The sequence below is a fragment of the Nesoenas mayeri genome, assembly GCF_963082525.1.
Source record: "Nesoenas mayeri genome assembly, chromosome: Z".
In the NCBI taxonomy this organism is placed as follows: domain Eukaryota; kingdom Metazoa; phylum Chordata; class Aves; order Columbiformes; family Columbidae; genus Nesoenas; species Nesoenas mayeri.
This window is the reverse complement of record NC_137542.1, coordinates 15,680,899-15,704,806: the sequence shown is the minus strand read 5'-3', so window position 1 is coordinate 15,704,806 and position 23,908 is coordinate 15,680,899. Positions and strand designations below refer to the sequence as shown.

General features: G+C 40.0%; 1 protein-coding gene across 1 annotated transcript in view; it reads right to left on the bottom strand.

Annotated features, from left to right (window-relative positions):
• The window catches only part of SAXO1 (stabilizer of axonemal microtubules 1), a gene marked incomplete at both ends in the record, with an annotated part of 30,374 nt that extends 6,466 nt beyond the window's left edge, over positions 1 to 23,908 (bottom strand). Inside the window, 3 exons of the mRNA XM_080362498.1 lie at positions 16 to 147; positions 1,966 to 2,157; positions 23,832 to 23,908. Coding sequence (XP_080218624.1) covers positions 16 to 147; positions 1,966 to 2,157; positions 23,832 to 23,908 — 401 coding nt within the window. The remainder of the gene's footprint in view (positions 1 to 15; positions 148 to 1,965; positions 2,158 to 23,831) is intronic.

Genomic DNA, 23,908 nt, shown 5'->3' with positions numbered 1-23,908 from the left:
TCCCAAGCCACTTACAGTACACTGCTCAATTCCACGTTTGAAACAGCTGAGCTGGTACCAGTGGCAAGGAACAAATCACAGGCAAACAATTCATCAGTGTGACCGAGGGTTTTCTGGCAGTGGGAGCACCTTTTCCCACTCTGACTACTGCAATATACCAGAAACTGCAGTGGAGATTACAGAGGAGAGATCTGTCTGCTGATAAATCAGTGGCCACCTGCATCCAAGACTCCAAGAAAAATGGTACTGCCTGCAACTCACAGATTTTGTCACAGAGGCTTGCTATTGCAGTATGGCACCTGACACTCAGCAAATTGTTATTAGAGAAGACTGGTGACAGCTCAGAGTATGCTGGCCTCGCAGTCCCTGCAGTTATTCTCATATGCTCTGTCAATTCATTCTTTCCGAGTTTAGCCACACAGAACTGAACTTTTAGCAGCCCTCTAGTAGGTGGTGGCACCTTCACACTAGATCTTGGTACTTTCACACTGGGTGTATTTTCTTACCAGTCTTACCCAGAGGACAGCGAGTTTTGCAATCCAGTGGCTAACTGCCCAGGCTCTGTGTTTTCTCCACTTACAAGGGTAGGCAGGTTTTACATATTTGGTGGGATGCATGCTCTGAAGAAGCAAATATAACTAATTTCTGCGCTTTCTTGCTAGCGTGCTTTACAGAATTTGCACTAAACTTCAGGAGTAACAGTTACCGTAGGAATCACTATTCTTGTCTGAGCAAGGATAGTTTTGCTGATTGAACTGGAAGTTTCTACAGTCTCTTTGACAGATCCCACACGGTGGCTGCCACTCCTTGCCTGCCTTAAGAAGACACCAATGAGTCAAGGATTTAGTTATAGACAGGTACAAAGGTGTGTAGCTGCTTTAGCTCATACTGGAGATGGAGGGCATATGTAGAAGTAAAGTCTGCTCTTTGAAACTGTCTGATCTTCTTGGTCATTGCTGAAAACTCCCACCCAGACTGAGGTATCCCGAATGTAAGCCTGACACTTCAGAATTCATCAGCCACATTTGTGATTTAAATTGATAGCTCTTCAATAGGCATTTGTAGGGGAAGGAGTTATTAGAGCTTCCGTGTCAGGATGAGGACAAATGGGTGGTGATAGATGTTAAGACTTGATTAATAGCCATTGGCATCTCCTAGGTCTCTAATTCAGTGCAGCAAAGGAAAGAGTGATGTTGATCGTTACTGTTCCTGTAATGACAAAGGAAGTAAACATCAAGATCAGACAGCAGCCACTGTTTGAGGAAAGTGAAGCTCTCAGATTCATATTAAAGGATCGGATTCCTATTTTTATGAGTTTCTTCTGTGGACAAGCCACTAGCACATGACTTTACTGGCAGCAGGGAACAGCCTCAGGAGCTAACCTCCATTAGGGAAACGGGCACAGTGCAGGTGTGAAGACTGCTGCCAAACAACATCGCTGAGCAACAACATAGTTGAGAAGAAGAAACAGCCCAGGAATCCACAATGACTGCCTTAAGGAAAACACATGCACCCCCTTTCCAATCATTAAGCTCTACCATATTTATACCTTCTTGGAAACCATTCACTCACATTACTGTGTATAAAGTGCCACACAACACAGAACAAAAGAAAAATACTCCTCCAGTATAATCCATACTTTACCAGACAGCGTTTCTGCTGTTTTCCCAGGAGCCTTTGCAAAACAGTGAGCAAAAGCCAAGACCGTGACTGTGCTTCTATGGCTTATGTATTTTCTGATCAGATCATATCTCAGCCTGTATGAAGTGCAAGAAAATTATCTGCTTGCCTTCACTACAAGAACTGGCCTCAGACAGACCTTCACGCCTCCTTCATGAAGCCCTTATGAGTGTTTGTACAATCTCAGTGTTGGAGTGTTCAGGCTCCCCTTGTGAAAAACAATAATTTTTATTTTCTGTTACCCATCTTTCAAACACACATCTAAGTCACAGTCCTCACTCTCACTATTTTTCATACTTTGTAGTCGAGATGCCTTCCATTGGTATCTCCGCCATCTTGTACACTTGTTCTGGCTTAAATGAGCTTCTGGGACGAGTGGTAGGATAAAGGGGGTATTTCTCCGTGTACTCTGACAGCATACATGGCTTCTCACTCTGATCATAGGGCCTGACGGGCAGGTGTGGACAATGGTGACATCTGCAAGGAAAAAAGAGCAGCACAGGACTTAATGACTTACAGGTAGCTGACTAATAATACTTCATTGTATAAGTTGGCTGCAGATTGCAACTACAAAATAGTGGATAAGCAAACATCGCAATGTCTGCTACAGCCTTGATTACTGAAAATCCAAAAGCACAACCTGCCCAAAGAAAGTGTTGTTTCTGTCCACTACTATAGCCTGCAGTCAAAAAACTCTGTGAAGCCAATAAAAACAGGCTAAGAAAAGTAATTTTGCCTAGATGAAGAAAAAAGCAAGTTAATCTGAGATATAGCCAAGTGTGCCATACTGTACTGGACTAGAAACTCTATTTGATGTCCCATTTGTTCCATTTGTCATAAAATTTTCCTGCCTTGCTCACATATTGAGCTCACTTGTGTAGACAAGTGAACAAAAGGGTAACCGTTCAGGAGTCTCTGTTCACTCACACTTGGGCAGCACTGCTTTGCACATCTCTCTGAAAGCAATTCAGTATGGGTACTGCCAGACATCTCCATAATATGCACCAAGGTTTTCTGAGCTAGCTCCCTCCTGACTTGAACTAAAACACCACCATGAATTGTTCATTATTGGTAACCTCCTTCTTTCCACGTTGGGACCAGACCAGAGTGGGATGCGCAAGGCTCATCCTGTCAAAAAGAGGTTTGACGTACCACTCTCTGATTTCTTCCCAGCGACATAGCTGTTCATGTCACTGTCTGGATTGAGTCACACCTGCTAAAGTCAGTGCAAAGGTTGCTGACTAAGGACTTCAGGAACCAGCCCATGGGAATTACAGTAAGAGGCAAGGGCCTCTGGTTTTATATCTCATACATAATTCCTGTCAACATCAGAGTGTTCCCTACTGGATGTATGTTTTACAGTGCTACGTCTAGTCCAGATATGACTTATTCATTTGAAAGGGCATCATACTTAACAAAGTCCCCGTTACATTAAATGTTGAGCAATCCAGGATGAGATTCTGATTATGTAAATTTATACAGATAACTTCTGGTAAACATTCAAGGGTTCATCTTCATACACTGAGTCATTTTCCAAACTAGCATAAAAGTGGAAAAGGGGTCCTGAAGGCCCAAATAAAATTCAGCATCTTTCTGACAAACCAGTTTCTCATTTGGATTACAAATCCTTCTAAGAAATTATAAATCTGGAGGAGTCCTAGTAGGTTCATTTTTGCCTTAGAGAAGTTTTGAATTTGGACCCAAAGGGAGGTCTTACAGGGAGTAAGACAGACTAACCCTGCCAGTTTAAATATTAGAAGAAAAGACTTCATGGTGGAAATCTCAAAAAAAAAAAAAAAGTGTCCCACACTGGCCATGTTTGTGGTCTTCCAGTGTTGCCAGGAACTATTCTTCATTCTACAAGGGATAACGATCTATCTATTCTTTCTGCTTCAAATTGGCTAGCTTCACACCACCCTTACGTGTACTTAAAGTCTATGACACAGCAAACCAGTCTTCAGCTTGGCTTCGGAGAGTGTTGATGAGGCCCTCACGTTAACTTGTTATGGTAAAATTGCACTCAGACCAGAGTAGGGGGAAATCACTAGACAACCTAGTTCATCATGGCCCTGCATACAGTGCAAACGCTGGCCAATGGCAGCATTTTACAAATAAGGAATGCCTGACCAGGAGCAATGAGGCTTCACTAGCTCCATGGGTTAGCATCCCATTAACCCTCAGCAGCATTCAGAGGGTTTTCAGGGGTTTCCTTGCAAGAACAGGTTTCCCACGTGGTCCAGAGCAGAGGCTTCATTCTGCTCCCTGCCCACACCAGTCAGGCTCTCAGCTGCAGGCACGTTATCCTGAATCCTGATGGACATTTAAGAGACAGAGTCCTGTACCTGCCCAGAAGCACTGTTGGCACTGGGCATGGTGAGGGGTCCAGTGTGCCAGCAGGACAGGGCTGGGTAATGCAGGTACCTCTCCTAAGACCCCACAGGAGCAGGCAGGGAACAACAGCTTGCGGAATCTGTGTTTTTCCCCTTGCAGGTATTGCTTGCAGTGTGAATGCTGAGGTCTTCTCAGCAGCCTGGGATGGGAAAAAGGCCAGGATCTCCTGCATCTCCGGCAGATAGCAGCAGCCTCAGGCTGGCAAGCTCATTGCTGCAGGATGAAGTTCAGCCTTCAGCAGGACCTGGCAACACAGGTGGCTTTACACCTCAAGTTTTCACCCACTCTTCATATATAGAATTCTTCTTGCTATGTTGAACTTCAGAGAACACAACAACAACAGAATGAGATATTTCAGAGTTAGCTCTTGGGAAAAGCACTTTCCCACAAATAAATCCTTCCTGACAAGGCAGATAAGTAAACCTGAATGTTTTGTCTTCTGTTATTTTGCACTAAATTGTGATGCATGCCCACAGATCTTACAGTAGCATTGTTTTACAGACTGTGAGCAGAAAATGATCATCAGTGATAATTCACCACCAATATATGATACTATAAAAACTTTGCTTCTGCATCCAGAGAGATACTCCTGGGAATATTTTCTGCTGGAGACTAATATAAATAACAGGACAAGACTCTTACGAGTGGAATAATACTAGACTTTTAGATTTGCTACCCTTTACTAGTCCTTCTGGCATAATAGATATTTATAAAACAACTACATATGTCTTCAGTACTGAAGTCCCTGCTATGTGACTGCAGCAAGTTGGCATGTTAATGTCTGAGCTAAGCAGTCAAAATTACTGTATAAAGGTTTTGATATTGCAGTTGTCAAATTGTATCCTAGTTTCTAAGAACTGGTGAGACCTCAGTTTTGACAGCTGTTGTACTTGCCTGCTTAGATATTGTTGGGGAGGAGGAAGGGGTATAATTCTACTCTGTTTTTCACTTGTACAAATTACACTTTACTCGATTGAGGTCCATCACGTTAGCCTGGCCAATATTAGCAATAAAATGTAACAACAAGGAAGTATGTAGGGTTATTTTTTTACTAAGAATTGTGGAATAATTGCAGACTCTTTGAGGGTAAAAACAATGCAAGAGAAGCTGAGATGAAACGTAAGAAAATTATCAGTTTGTATTAAATACTGTTTAAACTTGGAAGCACAACCTAGATCCATGGCTCAGGACCAGAACTCAGGATGTTTTAATTCAATTTCTGCATTCACTGCAGTCTCCCTAAACAGCACAACTCTCTGCCAAGTAAGGAAACAATATAGTCTTCTCCAGGGGAGAAAGAGGAGGAATCCTGTAAGGTTTATTAATTTTTCAAGATAAGCCTCTCATATTTTTCTGTTCTTTTTAAATGTCTATGATTAATGATAAAAGATTATCACAATGAGATCAAAATGCAAGTGAAATGGTAAGAAAATTCTACTATTAAAATCCTAATTTATCCCAGTTATGTGGCTTACTACTAGTAATTATTGTCCATAAAGGTCATGGATGCCATGGCATTACTGCTTGTGAGAAAAAATACGAGGCTTAGAAATTACTTGAATTGTCATTCAGGAAAATTTAGTTTTCCGTTTTAAAAACACTGGTCCTCAGACCAACTTTCAGAGAGAAAAGCAACATTTCCTCAACCACATAATTCACTTCTTGTACCATCTCTACTTTCCACGAATGGTGAGATCAAGTCAATATTATAGAAATCTCTAGATGGAATGGTGATGCTGTCCAAAGAAATATAGGGACATAAAAATATGCCAAAGAACTGGAGCAGGGTCTAATAGCAGGAACAGATTGCCAACAGTCAAGCTTCAAAGAAAATCAATGAAGGTGGGTATTCATGCAAGTGTCTTCAAGCAATGGAGACGCAACCAGAGGCCCAGCTACCTGAGAGAGTTACAAAAGGATGGATGACAGATTAGATGTTTATGAAGGGAAGAAGAGCATCCATGTGCAAAGTATCAAAATATATTGCATATAAATATTGAATATCGTAATAACACCAGGAAAACGAAAACATTGTGGACACGAGCCTATGGAAAGTACAAGGTTCTGCTTTTAGATAGTAAATGATTTGGAAACAAAAATTAAGTGCACCACAGAAGCAAGAGAACCCTTGAGAGAAGATTGAAGGCTATGTGATCATAACAGTACAAAAATATTAATCTGATGTCTTTGGAAAGTTAACTGTAATTCCCACACAGCTCGGAGTCTTTTTAGTTTGTGTCATGTCAGAGCATTGAACTTTGAATGCCAAATTTCACATAGGTTCACCAAATGCTAGAACAGGTGGATCAGAATCACCTCAAAATGAATATAAGTGGCAGTGGAGAAAGAGAGGTTTGACACACTTACATGTACAGTCTTCACTGTGATGTCAGGCAAAAGGTTAACAAAAGAGAAACATATTTGTAGATGTATAGAGATCATCATTGCCAAAATAATTAAATACGTGATTGGTTGGTGTTCCAAATTCACCCTCATTAGAATGCCACCACTAGGAATCCAGGGCAGCTGGAAGGAGGACAGTGCTCTGGAAGAGGACAAAACCCTGGCATTCACTATTACATGTCATTGTAGTTGCATGCATTTCAAAAGCTGCAAAAAGTCATCATGGCCATTCTTTTTTAGTGACCTAGTGAACTCTGAGCAAGGCTCTATATTAAGCTCACTGTACTCTTCATAGACACTCTTTCCTTGGTTCATACTTCTTATCTTGCTTTCCACATGTGCAACCAAAAAATGAAAATCTTTCATATAACCTTCCTACTAGTCTCATCTCAAATAACCCTTAATTAACAAGAATTATACTGTTTCTTCACATTGTCATTAATATGATTTTAGGTACTACCAATAGGGTACCAGAGGGTTTTATTGACTTATCTGTATTTCAGTACATGAACGATCACAATAGATAATTCACAGAAATAAATACTATCTTCCTACTTCTTTCATACATGTCCTCTTTGAAATAATGTAAGCAAAGATTAATATTGATTCGTTTAAAACAGAAAGTGTAGCAAGTAGAAAGGAAGATTTAAAGATCCTGTTGTTAACCCAAGAAACAACTGTGCAAAACCAGGCAATTGTTCAGATTGAGTAAGCCTTTTATGTAGTCAGAGTTCACTCATCCTATCTAAATGCAGCAAACAGTTGAGAAACTGATGCCAAAATTCTGTTTCAAGGGTCCCAGGAGCAGTCACGGTGAGAGCACACACTAAACATTTGTGGCTGCATTACTTTTGGCAGCTGACCCAGGACATTAGGAAAAGGAAGGTCCAAACAGTCCAATAACCTCTGTAAATTATGTGAAGAGTATCATTTGAAATTGGTATACGCTCTTTGCAGGAAACTGGTAGATATCTATGTCCAGGAATACTAAATTTGGGTAGTAATGGGTCTAACTTTCACAAAATGAATACAGCAATTTATCTGTGCATTCCAACTGAAAAGAAAGTTTCATACTCCTCTCCCCCAAGAGAGCAGTCAAAGTGTAATCAGACCTTTCATGAAGTACTATAATGCCATCCTCACTTAAAGCCTGAGAGCTCTCAGATTTCAGCACATTAACACAATGCAGATCACATTTCACACAAACTCATTATAACAGATTTTATGACTTAACAAAGCAAGACCTAGTGAGGTCTGTCCTTGCGAGTGCACACTCACTGCCCCTGACCAGCAATGATGGAGGAAATACCAGCTTCTTTTACATCTTACCTCGTATGCTCTACTATACATCAAGTAGAGATGCATACTTGATACTTATCTGAGAGGAGACAGACAGTTAGAAAGGTATTTCAGGTAGCTAAAATACTAAGAGATTGACACATCAGTCCTCAGAGAATTCATCTGTAAGCCCCAAAGATTAACCAGTTTGAGTAGACAATGTTGTTTCTTTATGAGAAACCAAGTGTTTAAATGTTTAATATCAATAATGTTACTGCAGACAGATGCCAATGAGCTCTGCCTGTTCTTAAGATGCAGATGAGGTCACTAAACCCTGCCTGGGATGAAGGAAGCAGAGACAACACAGTGACAGTTTATCCACCCTAGTGCTGAACTGCTCGAGCACATTAAAGGCTTGCAGGGCTATTATGGACTGGAAAACACCACCTTTAAAAGAAGGATCATTCCATAGGTAGGCATTGAATGAAGGCAATATCCCTTCTAGACTGATGACTACCAACAGCTGATTGTACAGACAATAGGCATCATTAGATGTTATGTTTTCTGCTTGTACATTCACACTATACAGGAATAAACATGCAAATAACTACATTAGAATCTTGGAGAGATTCGAAAATCTTGTTGAATTAGGTAACACCTGGGCTGCAAGACTAGTGGCCAAAAGAAAGACTGCAATTCAAGGTGTCACAGAAAGGGATGAGGTAATTAATGAGTACATCATGATACATCTGGTGTGCCTGCTGAAATGCTCGGGAATGGATTACACAGATAAACCTTGCCAGATAAACCTTGCCATCCTCCTCACTGTGAAATATACTGAAGATATAATATCTCAGCTGTCAGTAGTATAGTGCATCTAGATGGAATAATGATTTTGTGATGAACAATCATCAGGTTCTTCTGAACAGATGGCTACCAGTCCTTGCGGGGAGGATGGAGGGTTAGAAGAATCAAGTACACCCACACATGGTGAGGTCAGGAATGTCACATAATAACACACATCTGAGTGAATTCATTGCCTTCTGGATGCAGACAGGAAACAAACATAGGCATCCATCCCTCTGTGCTGTCCATTCTTTCTTTGTTCAAAAGACCAGGATATGGCAATGCTATGCCAAAAAACGGAAAACATGCATGGTCATGAAGACATTGAACCAAGTTTATTATGTTTCAGTATTCGTAAACTTGTGAGATCTTAAATTGAGAGATTGTTCTTGTACAAATGTGAAGCAAAAGTAAATCCCTCAATCCAAGCTCCCCAATTGTCAGCTTCCCCAGACTTTCACTTTGGATACAGACAGATGTTGTGTTTGGCCTTTACATAATAGGGAACTGAGGTGAAATCTTGGCTAAGCGTCATCAAGATTTAAGAAAATTTAGATTTAATTCAAATGTTGGTGAGTTCTGTTTTAAACAGAAAAATCTGTTAGACTTTTATTAATTGCTCTTATTCCAGCTAATAGTTTGCTATATACAATCAGATGAATGAAAGTACAGGCCAGCTGAGTGATGGAGTTAAAAAGAAGCAGACAGATAACGTAAGAGCTGAAAACTGAAAGGAAGCTAAGCTATGCAACAAATTGCACAAGTTTCTCGAAAATGAGATCCAGAATTGCCCTCCTTCACAACATTGCAAAGCATTGGAAAGTCCAGAAAACCATCTCAGACATCACAGCAGCATATAAATTATCATAAACTAGATGTAAATTAGTCTAACTCTCATTAAAGAAAATGGGGAAATAAATATACAAGTACTCAGGAAGAAAAAAAAAAAAATAGACAGCGAAGGGTTTGAGTCAAATTGAATGCTTAAATGATAAGCTTTTCAATAGTTCCTGAGACGTGAGTTCATCAGTTTTAGACAGAAGTTTCTCATGGTTTTGTGCTGAATTAACAGCTGTTGCCTTTACCTTCACTGAGACGGAGCATGCTGGAAAATGAGAACAGAAGGTGTTACTCCTAGCCACAATGATATACTTCCCATTTGATGTTGAGAAGCTCCTGTGCACCTGGTCCAAGCTCCTCAAAAAGATTCTTCTTGAGGAAAAAATGAAAATATTGTACCTCTGCTCACAGGTTTTCCACACGTGAATCTCACTTAACCTATGCTCACACACACACACAAAACTAACATTATCTTATTTCTACTTGTGCAGGCAGAAACAAGACTGAGTGACTTTACAGAGGCTGCCAAAGGGGACTGTACTCAATCCAGGGGCTGCTGAACTCTGGTTTCATTGGTATTTGGGCCATGTGCCCTGCAGGTTGTGCTTCCTGCCCAAGCACTACAAAGAGGAGTGAAGCAATACAGACTTCCTGCCAATAACCGAGTATAAATAAGAGGGACCCAAAAAAAGGAGCCAAGCTCAGTTTCCATTTGTTCAGAAGGCAAAGGACACTGACGTGAATGACAGCAAGCTCATGTTTTCTTAGTCTCTGCGACCAAACTGGCTAAAGAAGTGCTGTGCTTACCTTCCAACCAGAAGAGGTAACAGTCTAATCATAAAAATGATGTAGCCACTTCTGCTTAAAAGCCACACAAGTCTAAACCAGAAATCACGCTGTATAGCCATGCTTTAATGGCAGATATCTCCCTCAAATGCTATGGCCAGGACAGAAACCTCTGCAAAATGAGAGGTAGGATTCCCAGAGAGGATTTTCTAGGAAAGTTTATGACATTGTTCTCATTGACTTTGCTCTCACCTTGAATTAGGTCCACTTTACCTTGTTCCATGACACAGAGAAGCAAGAAAATATTTCTGAGCAGCAGGCTGGATTTCCAATGTCAGAAATAATAGGATGTCTGCACTGAACTGTATCTTCAAGCATTTATTTGCTACAAAATACGAGAAGAAAACTGTGCTACACATGGAGCTTCTTTGATACCTGTATTAGAGCCTTTCAAGTCCAGTGTGGGAACCATACTCTATATTTTATGACTGTTAGCTGCTGCCATAGTGAATAGGATATGACAGAGAAGCAACAGTTTTTTAAAACCTTTCATCTGAAGATACGCACTGACAGAAATCGTTGTGAACTGGTTTTGGACTGGAACTTCCAGAACTGAATTCATAATTGATGTAGAAACTTATTTCTACATACACAACACTTTAATTGCCATTAAAAACACCAAAGTAATGACCTGGTCTTCTGGATGCTGGAGAAAAGCCCAGCACCAAAGCAGAAGTAAATGTCCCTGTTTTCAAGAAAGGTAAGAAGGAAGATCCTGGTAAATACAGGCCAGTGAGTTTCACTTTAGTGCCTGTAAAATTATGGAGAAGGTTATTCTGGGACATATTAAAAACCACTTGAGAGACACTGCAGTCATTGCTCATAGCCACCATGGGTTCATGATGGGAAAGTCCCATTTGACTAACTCAATTTCCTTTTACGATAAAGTCACCCATCTAGTTGACCAAAGGAAGCCCAGCAGACATAGATTTTTTGGATCTTAGCAAAGCTTTTGATACCATCTCTTACAGTATCCTTCTAGACAAAATATCCATCACACAGCTAGACAGGTGCATAATAACGTTGAGTAAGCAACTGGATGACAGAGCAGGCTCAAAGACTTACAGTAAATGGGGTTACATCAGGCTGGTGGTCAATCACCAGTGGGGTACTCCAGGAATCAATTTTATGGCCATTGCTCTTTGATGTCTTTATAAATGATCACAAGACACAAGAACCAAACATAAATTAAGTAAGTTTGCTGATAATGCTAAATTAGGAGAGGTTGTGGACTCACTCAAGGGAAGAGAGGCCTTACAGTAAGACCAGGGTAGAGTAGAGAGCTGCGCAATCACTGGTTACATGAAATTTAAGAAGAGCAAGCAGAAGAGTCTGCATCTGGGGTGGGGTAATCCTAGTTATGTATACAAACCGGGGGACAAGAGGATAGAGAGCAGCCCTGTGGAAGCAGGTTTGCAGGTTTGGGTTGGTGGCAAGTTGAATATGAGTCAACCCCGTGTCCTGGCAGCCAAAAGGGCCAGCTGTGGCCTGGGGTGCACCAAGCACAGCATCGCTGGCTGGTTGAGGGAGGTGATTGTCCTGCTCTACACCACAGTGGCGCGGTTCCCACCTCGAGTGCTACGTGTGGTTTTGGGTGACTCGATGTAAGGACATTAAAGTATTAGAGTGTGTCCAGAGGAGGGCGACAGAGATGGTGAAAGGCCTCAGGGGTGAGACAGGAGCAGCAGCTGAGGTCACTTGGCGTGTTCAGCTTGGAGAAGAGGAGGCTGAGGGGTGACCTCATGGCAGTTTAGATTCCTCCAGCTAGGCAGTGGAGGGGGAGATGTTGATGTCCTCTCTCTCATGACCAGTGATAGGACATGAGGAAATGGAATGAAGCTGCACCAGGAGATACTCAGATTGGAAATTAGGAAAAGATTCTTCACTGAGAGGGCAGTCAGTTACTGTTAACAGGCTCTCCAGGGAAGCAGTCATGACACCAGGCCTGTCAGAGTTCAAGGAGTGCCTGGATGATGCTCTTAGCCATATGGTTTAGTTTCAGGTAGTCCTGAGAAGAACAGGAAGTTGAACTGAATGATCCTCACAGATCCTTTCACCTAACACAACAATGGGATGCTCTGCAATTTGTAAACACACAGACCACAGCCCAGTGTCCTCAAATTCAAGTAAGACTCAGAGTAATTACTTTTTGTAAAATAACTCCACCAAATAATTTCTGTATAGAAAAAAAAAAAAAAAAGGGAACTAATTTCCACTGATTTTAGGGCAAAGTAGTAATTTTGTTTAAGAAATAGCTGGAGAGAACCTGAAGCAATACCTTCTATAGGTAATTTCATATTACACCAGTGAAATGAGGCACTATTCCTCTGCAGACAGTAGATTTAAACTGGTGTACAACAGGAGTACTTGCCAGGGAAATAATGTCCTGCATTCTTTTAACAGGGCATGAACCTGGTGCGATAGTAAAACTGAAGGCTTCTGCAAAACAATTTCCAATAGCATGTTTTCACCAACTGCTCCAGCTTTCAGGAAGTGTAAGATGCATGCTGATAGAACTTTGCCAGAAGGTCTCCAACATGTGGTTGCTGTGATCTATGTCATTTCTAACACACTGGGCATAATGCAAGCCAAGAAAGGAAAGTGGAGGAATGGGGGAGGGAAGAAGAAATTTACGAACAACTCCCTCACTCCTATATTAAATTTGTCTCTCCCCATGCAAAGGAATGGCAGTTTTCTACTACTTCTACCTTTGTATTAAATTTACAACCTGAAGTGCTACGGAAAAGTCTGGTTAGCAGTATGGCAATACAGTCTGACAATATAAACAGCACGGAAATATCATAAGCTGCTCTAGGCTTGCTCTAGCTTAGAGAACTGCATGCATATTTTGGCTAACTGTTAAAAGAGATAGTCACATTGCCTTGCCAGGATGGAAGTTCTTAAGCCATAAAAACTTTGGATGGAAAAAAAGTCAAATGGAGTAAGTTATACATCAGGAAAAAATTAAGTTTCCTGTTGAACTATTCACTGTATAAAAGAATTCCAGCCATGAGGAAGCTGTCAGAAATCCTGAAATTCTTAACAGCTTTACATTTCTGGAAATGAGAAAATGGACATTCAGTCATTTTTCACTGCTGACAGATGATGGGCTTCCATATTTCCAGACTTATAAAATAAGAACACAATCAGCCCTTTTGGAGGGAGATTAATTTCCTAGTCCATCCTTCCCTGTAGTAAAATGTCTTTTGTATTTTCATCTGTTTTATCAGACCTTCATCAGTTGTAACTTTGAACTTGATCCTGAATTATCAATAGCTTTTCTTGATCAACATTGTCTTATCCTAAGAAAATAATAACTAACAGTAACTAATAATAACTAAGAATAACTAAGAATAAGTAAGAATAACTTCAGACAGGTTCTGTTAACCATGGAAAAAGCACACGTGCCTGGTGAAAACTTCGAGCAGTCTCACTTTCTGCAAACAGATACACATACTTGACATCAAAGTGAGCTTCACATATGGTCATTTCTATGCAGAAAAATGTAAACTTTTCTGAAAATTTAAATTCAGGAAATCTTAAATAATCACTGATAGTGTAGTTTTCATGCACTCTTGATCAAATCCCTAGACTGACTCCAAACTGCAGGACAATACGTTTTCATTGACACAATGCTTTATACACAGTGTTGCTGAACATTGTGATTGACAAAGAACACCAATATTTTCAAAGCACAGTTTCTGGTAATGCTGAGAAACATGAAGGGATTTTTCGGTTTTGAAGAAACAGGCTGTGAGCATGTAAATAATTTGTGTGGACAGTAAGCACCCCCTCTAGACGTTTTAACAGCCAGATAGGATCTCAGAGGCTACACCTTGTTCATTCACATTGAAAATACAGTTCCTACAGGTTTCCCAACAGGAAAAATATACACTGTGTCTTGGGCACATTAAACCCCCCTTATACCACGGCATTAATTTGAAGGTAGTTAACTCATAAGACCTGGCTAAGCCAAAGGTTCTCTGTCCCTTTAAAAAACAAATACAACAGATTACAATTACGTCAGTGTGCAGCCTTTCAATGCTTAGTAGAAAGCATAATAAGATTTATAATTAGAATATACATGAATGTTTGAAATCTGACATCATTCCTGGCTTTTAGCCTGTGAAAGCTGGTCATCAGACAGACTTGAAAGTTCCACCAGTGGTGTTTACTGGGAATGCAAGCACAAATCTTAAGCTAATCAATGTCACAAATGAATGAACTTCTGCAATCTTGCATATGGAAATAACTATTTTGATAATGACATTGCGATTACTTTTTTCACAGATGTGCCTGGGAAGACTGATCTCAAATTACAGACTTTGAAGTTTCCTCACGTAGTATTAATCTTAAGCAATACCCATAGTACTTAGATATTATAACAGTTAATGGAACCAAAGGTGCAAAATGAGCATTCAAAAATGAGTAAGTGTTGAAATTACTGTTGCTTGTAGCAGATCTGTGCAGACCAGTTGTCAATGTGTGGGATGCTATAGTTTAACTTGCACAACCAAACACCAAATTTTCCACAGGTGAAGACTCACTTGAGAGCCACAGCTTCAAAGAATTTGGATCTTTTGCTTCTTTGTTTTGGAACTGTTAGCATGGTTTGCTGTAAACAGGTCATTAAAAACAGCTGCAGGCACATCACTGTTATGGTTGTGGATTAGGAACCAGCATGTGGGAATAAGTGACAATAGCACGCAATATTTAGACTGTGGCAGCTTGGACTCAGCCTGTAGTTTGTATCTGTTAGTTGACAACCGGGTCTGGGCAAGCCCAAGTAGTCTTAGTCCAGGTAACCTCTCCTTAGGTACCTGCTTATATTGGAACACCTTAAAGAAACTCAGCCTCACACACATAGGGATAGCTGAAGATTTGGCATTAAGTTTTAACATGTAATGGTGCAATGGATCATACTGGCTGGATTTGATGTTTTACTTCTCATCTAAGAAAAACACCTGCATTTTCCTCTCCTTACATTCTTCAGGAGGTTTTTGCCAATTATGCAGTTATTCTGCAATATTCAAATCCACTGAAAATAGAAAATTCAAAAATTAATCTAACTCTGACATTTTGTTCTTGTTAACATACTAAACATTTACTATGGTGAAGATTAATTTATGGCTACAGGGTAAAAAATATCTTTGTTTCTCTGGCTAACGTAACTTATTTTCCATTAAAGATACTACAAACCATCTGCACGAGCTGCTTAACTCCACATTTTTATCAATATTTACATAGGTTTTTCATTGAAAACAATAATTCTTTCCATATCATGCAATATCAGCTCCAATCCTCTCTCCATTTCTGCTGTCTCTGTCACAGAAAAACGTGCATTCACATTTAATTGAAGTTTAGTGCCAGGAAAATTAATTCTAGGAACAGAAGGAAACATTCTCTGGGACTGAAAGGCAATATGCAACAAATGCAAACTTATTTAAGCAACAGCTCTACCTGCTTTGATTTTTCTTCCAAAATAAATGCTCTTGAAAGGCTGTCAAATGAAAGCACGTCACTGAACAGTGGCCAGGACTCGCAGAGGACTTGCCAGCAGCCAGACAGACCCACTGAACTGCCTGACATGCAATGCTTTGCAATGCCTGGTTTCCCACTCTGTGTTAAGGCAAACTACTCAGTTCAGAGTATTCAGCACAGTACCTCCACATTTATCCGACAGCAAGAAGCAGAAATGTTCGTGACCAACAGCAGCCTGCTGCCATCTGCTGGTGAAAAGTTCAAGACGTTAAACAACTGCAAACACAATCCGTTCTTGCTTGCTCCCATTATTCTTGGCTATCTCACAGCAAGGCAATGCAATATTACTTGTGCAGTAATATTACTTAGAGAGAAACAAGCAGATTAGTGGCCTTACAGGGAATAAGGATCCTTTTCAAAAATCCCCTTTCACTGACCCTTTACTACACCTGCAATAACCTGGACAGTGACTGTCAGAGGAACAAAGTAGCTCCAGCACCAAGTATTAATAGTAGCTGTTCTTTTACATGGAAAAAAATACCAATACAGCAACAATAAAGTATACTTCAGAAGCCATCTCTTTGCATGCACTGTAAAGAGGAGAGACAAAACAGTCAAAAACAATATGATGGTTGAGCCAAAAGACAGCCAAGAAAGGCAGAATTTGATACTAAATAGGCAAAACAAGATTACATTAACCAAGTCAGAACTACAAGATTATAAACAGATGCCCCTCCACTCACTTCTTCTACCAGTTAGTCTTGACTCTTGCCTGTTCTTTGCTCTAAGCGGGTGCAGCTGGAAAATGTTCTTCACAGAGTGACACATCTTGGGACACGAGATAACAGCCCACAATAATTCCAAGGGGAGATACAGGATTCACAGGCCTAAGTCACTTCTTCCCATTTTGGCAAAGAAGAGCAGTAAAGTCTTCATCACAAAATATCCAAATTAATGGCAAATATAAGGAATACAGATGAGAAAATTATCTTAAGTGCACTGTGGTGCTAGTTTCAGTGCTTAGAATATCCAGCAGAAAGATCACAGCAGTTTGCAAACCTTTAGCTCATTTAATCCCACCATAACTAGCTCTTGATGAACTGAGGTTGACACACTTGAAAAATTATTACTGAGAGCACCACTATTTCAAACATTTAGATGAAGATGCTCACAGTAAGATTACTCAGAAAGCAGTGCTGCCACAGTTCAATTGAGCATCAAATGTTGCCAGAGCCGCAACATGCAAGTCTGCAAGTTACTCTGGCAGACCTAGCAACAAAAAGTCAGATGCACAACTTGCAGAATGCTTTACAAGGCTGAAAAACTAAACAAAAACAAAACAAAACAAAACAAACAAACAAAAACAAACAAACAAACAAACAAACAAACAAAACAACAAAACAAAACAAAAAACAACCAACCCACACAGTATTCATATGCAGTACAGTCATTCCTTTCCTTCGGGAAGAGGAAATACAGACTTCATTGTGCACTCGAACATAAGCTTCACCATACCCTGAAAAGCAAAGGCTCCAGGATGGAAACTGAAAATGGATTGATCACAAGTTCCCAGCTAATTTCAGAAACCCAACATCTATACCAATGCCTATCTTCAAAAGCCTGCCAAGAGCAACTATCTGTTCCATCATAATGCTGACACAAGTTTTGATAGAAAGAGACAGTCATTTTTGACAGCTCTTCTATCAGAAGGTACTGGTGGGAATAATCTGTGAAAACAGGCTGATTTTTAGGCAACTTAATGAAGTTCTTTTTTGTTTGATTTTAAATACATGTGTGTTTTTCTGTTAATCTGTCCTCAAGCTTTCCCTTTTTAAGTAATAAAGGTTTTAATATTTTATTTCATGTTGCAGCATTTTGTGCTTCTACAATGCCACAGTGGAGCCTCTGAAAGAAGTTATATCAGAACATCTGATATCACAAAACCTCTTCTCCCAATCCACTTGCATTAGAATTCAGTAAGTAGAAATTTTGAAATAACATGTAAAAAATACTGATTTTGCACTCCTACCTATGCAATAAGGGAATAAAATACTGCCAAAGCACTAAACTGTAAGTCCTTGATAAAGTCAGGATTTTCTCACTATTAGTACTCCCTGCTATTTGAGAAAAAATGGTTGCAAGAAATATTAACTAATGATTAATACTGACTTCCAAATCCAAACCTGCTAAGCAGCAGGGAGAGGCGTTACAGACAAACATGGAGTAAAGCATAGTGTTCCTCCTATTGCAGAAAATCTGCCTGAAAGGAAGCCAGCACAGCTGGCGAAGCCCCAGCAAATTATTCTTACCTTGCACCAATGAGCTTGCATCTTTCTTCAAGGTCAACAAAGCTGATTTGCAAGAACCATGCACCCTAAGCACCTAATTACGTTAAAAAGTGAGGGCATAACCCCTGAATCTCAGTCTCAGTCCTGGTCTTTCCTGGTATGACCAGCTTTCAGCAATCCTAGGTCCCTGAGATCAGTGGTAAAGTCTGAGAGAAGGAAGACTTACCCTTGGTGGTGGAGGAGCAGGTTACAAATGGCATACTCAGGTCCATGGAGCCCCCACAAGCACTGAGAGAGATGGCCCATGTCATTTTGAGGCCATTCTCTTCATCAGTGAAAGGCTGTGACAATCTGGAAGAGGCTCCTTAGCACTAGGAGAAAGTAAACATCACCCTTTTCCTCAAGCAAGGCAAGAAGGAGAATCTGGGGAACTACAGGCCAGGCAGCCTCAATCTCTGTGAAGATGATGGAGTAAATAATCCTGGAAAAACAATTCCAGACACTGGCTGTCAAATGAGCTGGAGGAGATCATTTGGAGTGGTCAGCACGGATTTATGAAGGGGAAATCATGCTTAAACAAAACTGAAAGCCTTCTACAATGAGAAGACTGTTTTGGTAGATGAGAGGAGACTTATTTTATGCTTTTCTTGACTTTGGTAAAGCTTTTGACACTGTCTCACATAACATCCTCATCAACAAACTGATGGGAAGTATGGTCTAGATAAGTCGACACTGAGGTGGACTAAATAATGCCTGAGCTGCTGGACTCACAAGGTTGTGATCAGTGGCATGAAGTCCAGCCAGAAGCCAGTCACCAGCTGTCTGCCCCAGGGCTGGAAAATGGATGAAATACTATTAAATATCTTTATAAATTACCTGGAAAATGGGACAGATGGCACCATCAACAGGTTTACAAAGGATATAAAACTAGGAGAACTGGCTAATAGACCCACTGTGTGTGTTGTCATTCAGAGGGACCTCAACAGGATGAAGAAATGGGTCAACGGGAACGTCATTAAATTTAACGAAGGGAAATGCAAAGTCCTACCTTTAGAGAGGAATAACCCCAGGCAGCAGGACAGTCTGATGTGCAACCAGCTGGAAAACAGTTTGTCAGAAAAGGTCATGGTGGTCCTCACAGACAAGTCATTCCAGAGCCAATCAAATGCCCTTGTGGGAAACGCCAGTGGCACTCTGGCTTGCACTGAACAGTGTTGCCAGCCCATCAAGGAAGTGATCCCTCCTTTACTCAGGACTGGGAAAGAAGCACCTGAATACTGTGTCCTGGCCTGGGGTCCCCAGTATGAGACATGAATATACTGGAGCAAGAGCCCACAAGGATGTTAAAGAACTCTCATATAAGGAGAGACTGAAAAAGCTTAGAGATGAGAAGGCTCAGAATGATCTTATCACTATGTGTAAATAGTTGGTGAGGCTGGACATAAGGAAGAGGGAGTCAGGCTCTTCTCAGTGGTGTCCAGAGGCAGGTATGCTCTTCACAGAAGCAGGTAAGAAGTTACCCAAAACAACCCTTGCCACAGCACCACCTGACGAAAGTATCAGCAGTATCCATGCCCTGTCCTCTGCAGTGTTTTCTTTGCTCTATGTATTGATTCCTTTTACACCACTTTTTATTGTACTGATAGAAAAGGATGAGTTAAGCAGGACTTGGAAGTTACGTGCACTTCTGCTAGTTTTATGCCTTTTCCAAATTGATTGTGCACTGTACTGAAAACAAGGACTCCACACTCCAGGCCTGTTTTTTAGTACTTAGTGTCTGCATCTCCCATTGGTTTAAATGCGATGTGCAGCTACACTTTACTGGCCCATCTCTGACCAACTTTTTCATTCTTCAAGCCAAGACTAGAGAATACTATCTATTTCCCAACACCACAAAGTATAAACTACTCACTTTACAGTATTTAAGATGAGGGAAGATGTTTAATAAAAAGATAATACCCATTCCAAATGGATCCAATGAGAGTTAAATACATGAAGACATTATTCTTTTTTCCTGTATTTTAAGTCTCTCCTTTGACTACTTAACAAGAAGTACACTTTAAACATTTCCTCTGTAGGAATAAAGAACATTTTCTTTTAAGGTTATAAGAACTTTTTAACTTGAATTGGATCCAACTCTGGCATTTACTGAAGCTCTTTCTAGACATGCATTTGCCAGTTTGTTAACAAACTATTTCCAATACAGAAAAAATGATGAAACCCTAAGTATCTTCAGTATTTGCTAAAAGAAATCCTACTCATTTTTTTTAAAGTTGGTTTAAGCTTAAAGTCAGAATTTCATTAAAACTAATGGAAGAAATAGAGCCCTATTGAAAGGATTTCAGTCAGTTGTTTCTCAGTTTTTTCTGAGTTTCTCAATGTTTGGTCTGTGTGAAAACTAACATTCTACATCTTGAGAATAATGCCATGAGCTGCTGAAAAGTGATCCCACAGGTATTGTGTAGGACTTCTTATCTCGGGAGACTTCCACAGTTTGACATTTGCAGGCTACTATATTTCCTTTCTCCAAGTCAAGCTACTCAAGTTCCAGTGGTTTTGATAGTGATGCACTCCATTTACAGAAGCTGTGTTTTGAAGATGGGTCCATTCTGACAGACACTCAAGTTCTTAAACCAATTCTGCAGCAAAATAAACCCAGTGACTCCCTCTGAAACTAGTTGCCACTGGAGCCACTCAGCACCTAAGTGTTCTATTTCACTTTACCCCCTAGAAATCCCCACAAGAACTACAACAGGCAATAACAGAAACCCTTCTCAAGTGTCTTCAGAAAGGGACTTCAGGATATCAAGAAGATGATATCAAGATGATATCAAGAACACAGTACAATGTAAGCAGGCCCACTTTATTAAAAATAAAATAAAATAAAATAAAATAAAATAAAATAAAACAAAAATTAATTTAAAAAAAAAAAAAAGGAAAGTCTCTCTCCAGTGGACAAGTCACTTTCCAAACAAAAATTGCCAAGAGTAAAATGCGAAGCTTCCCTTTCACTGGGAGACGACATCCCTCAGCAACATGGCATCATCACCTCCATCAGTGAAAAGACATGCCCTAGTGTCCAGAATTGGTATAACAAAGCGTCAGGTGAAAAAATACAGTATAGCTGCACCTAGTATTTTGTACTGAAAAGCATTTACCAGAAATGACTTGTTAAAAGGACAGGTATTTTCAGCATAGATGCCTAACTATGAAAAGTTATGTAATCAAATATGTATTCCATTTGTTCAGACTGTTTTTTTTATGCTGCCCTTGCTGACTAATAAAATTCCCTTGTTACATGATTAAGCTTTTAAACAGTGACCAGGTCTATGCTCTCAATTGTTTCCTATAAATATAAAATATCTGATATTTTAAAATGGTAAACTGCTACTTACAAAAATTTTGGCCCCAATGACAAGAAATGCAAGAACTGCTCAAGAATTTAAAGATATTTGATTTTGTATTGGGTATCACAACCCTGTGTGTTAGGAACACAGATAATCATGGTGAATTCCCTCCTGAGTGAACCTTTCTCTGAGATGACATGTACTGCAAAATTCACACCAAGCGCCTTTGATAAAAATAACTGTCAAGAATCTTGGTTTGGTCACTTGGTCCTTTCATCGCCATCAGCTGCCTGAGAGTCAAACACAACTTTCACCTTGTGGAACAGCATGGAATGCAATACAAACACTGTGTAAGAGGGCAGCAGAATAGCTACAGTAAACCTGTAGCAAGGGAAAGAGAATCAGACATTTCTCACACAATTTAACAAAACCAGGACACTAGTCTTTGATGATCTGTGCAGCACTATTCCTGCATTACACATACTGATGAGCCTCATTAGCATCACACATCTTACCACTTTCTTTCTTTCCCAAAGGCTGGTCATCTCCTTGACTTGCCACAGGTGCCACTTGTGTCCTATTCTGTATTCCTCTTCATACACACATTTTCTACAGCAGCTAAAGCATATACACTACCAGTATTATTTTGATTTAAAACATCCATCTTCCACATCTCTAATCAGGCTAGATTTTTTTCTTTCTGTCTCAAAGCCTCTCGGGAGAAGGACTTTTTCTACTTGTATCTGTCATTGCTCAATCACTTAAAAAAAATAAAAGAATGCTGGGTAAATAAGCTCTTTTAGCAACTAAAGATGTCCAGAGACAGAAACACAAGTGAAATGACTGTGACCTTGGCTCCTGCAGTACATTATGTTAACCATAAAAGAGTTTCCTGCAGCTTTCCCTGACCGGTATTCCTAAAGTACAAACTAGTAAAATGTGTGCAGTTAGAAGATAGTGAAGCTGCTCTAAAGTACATAAATGAGTGACTATGGATTGGTTCCAACTCTTGGGAAGACTCTGCCTACATGTAAACGCATCAGAAACCACTGTCGCTGCTGCAGAGAAACACCATCACTACTGTTCTCCCAGTTCCCCCTCACTAATCCTTAAATCAGTGCTCTACAAGAGAAGGATTTTACCCTGAAGTCCAGCATAATTATGATGGCCTTCTAATATAAGCCTAACCAAAATTTCCTAAGTATCCACCACAAACCAGAGGACAAGCGAGCTACTAATTATAACACAAAAACCACAGCATTGCACTTACCTGCAAGCAGTAAAGATCTCAAAGGTGCACAGGTATATCACTTCTACTTTTATATATATCACTTTGAATCTGAAGCCAGGTCTTCAGAGGGGACTCAAAATTCTTAGCTATCACTTCTTAATCCATAACTGTAAATGTAGTAGCAACCCAAGATCCAGTTTATTGTTTCTTAAGATAGGCCATGACCAAGGTATCATCCACATCCTTCGGCTGAGCGTTCCTACTAGTTCACCTAGCATCTGAAAGATTACTGCAAGCTGCAAAGACAGACCTATACTCACTCCAGCATATTACTTGGTTAGGACCAGAGGCTCCTTCTCAATCCAGTAGTGCATGTTCTCTAACACAATAATCAAAACACTGTTACTGCTCTCTGGAGCACATTTCCTAAAGTCACATATAAATACTGATTAAAAACAAAACAAAACAAAACAAAAAAACATAGAGAATTAGGAATAGAAGGATCAGATACACTTGTACCTTACAAAAAAGAGTTTGATAAAAGTACTCAGAAATACATTTTCTAATCTGCTTGATACCAACAATTCTGTTGGTTTTATTTTTGGAGTACATGCTTGTTACTCATGATGAATAGCAACAATGCATACCAGCCTGATACAAATTCTGGGTGGGGATTTCATACTTTTAAACTCTCCTCATAATCATTTATTAGCTTTAAAACTGAATGAGTCAGAAAGATATTTTTTTTTCCCCTAATAACAATTTTATTCTTAACCTGCAAATATGGATGAATGGACATTATACCAAAGAATCTAACAGCTTTCAAGAAAAGAGTTTGCATACATTCACAAGACTGACACTAACAAAACTGCTAATGAATCCTGGTATTTTCAGTTCTCTCTTCCATCTGTAAGGTTCTAACCCTGTATCTTTTCCAGAATTTGCATGTTTACAGAGGAAGTATCACTTTGGATTACATTAAAACACAGATTCAAATGTAGTTAACAACCAACCAAGAGCAAGTTTTTGGCCCCAAAGTGGAAAGCTCTTGGAGATGCAATCCACCTACGTAAGAAAAAAATTATAATATTTCATGTGCAATTTACAGCAGTGAATAGCAGTGAAGCCCCAAAGAGCCATGCAGCCTGCTAGCCAAGTAATCACTACTCCATGTTCCTTCCCCCATTCTCTTTTACATACCCGCAGGAGCACAGCTGACAAAGACACTTCTTCAAGGATGGAACGACATTCAAAGGCACAGGTGACACAGCAGACAT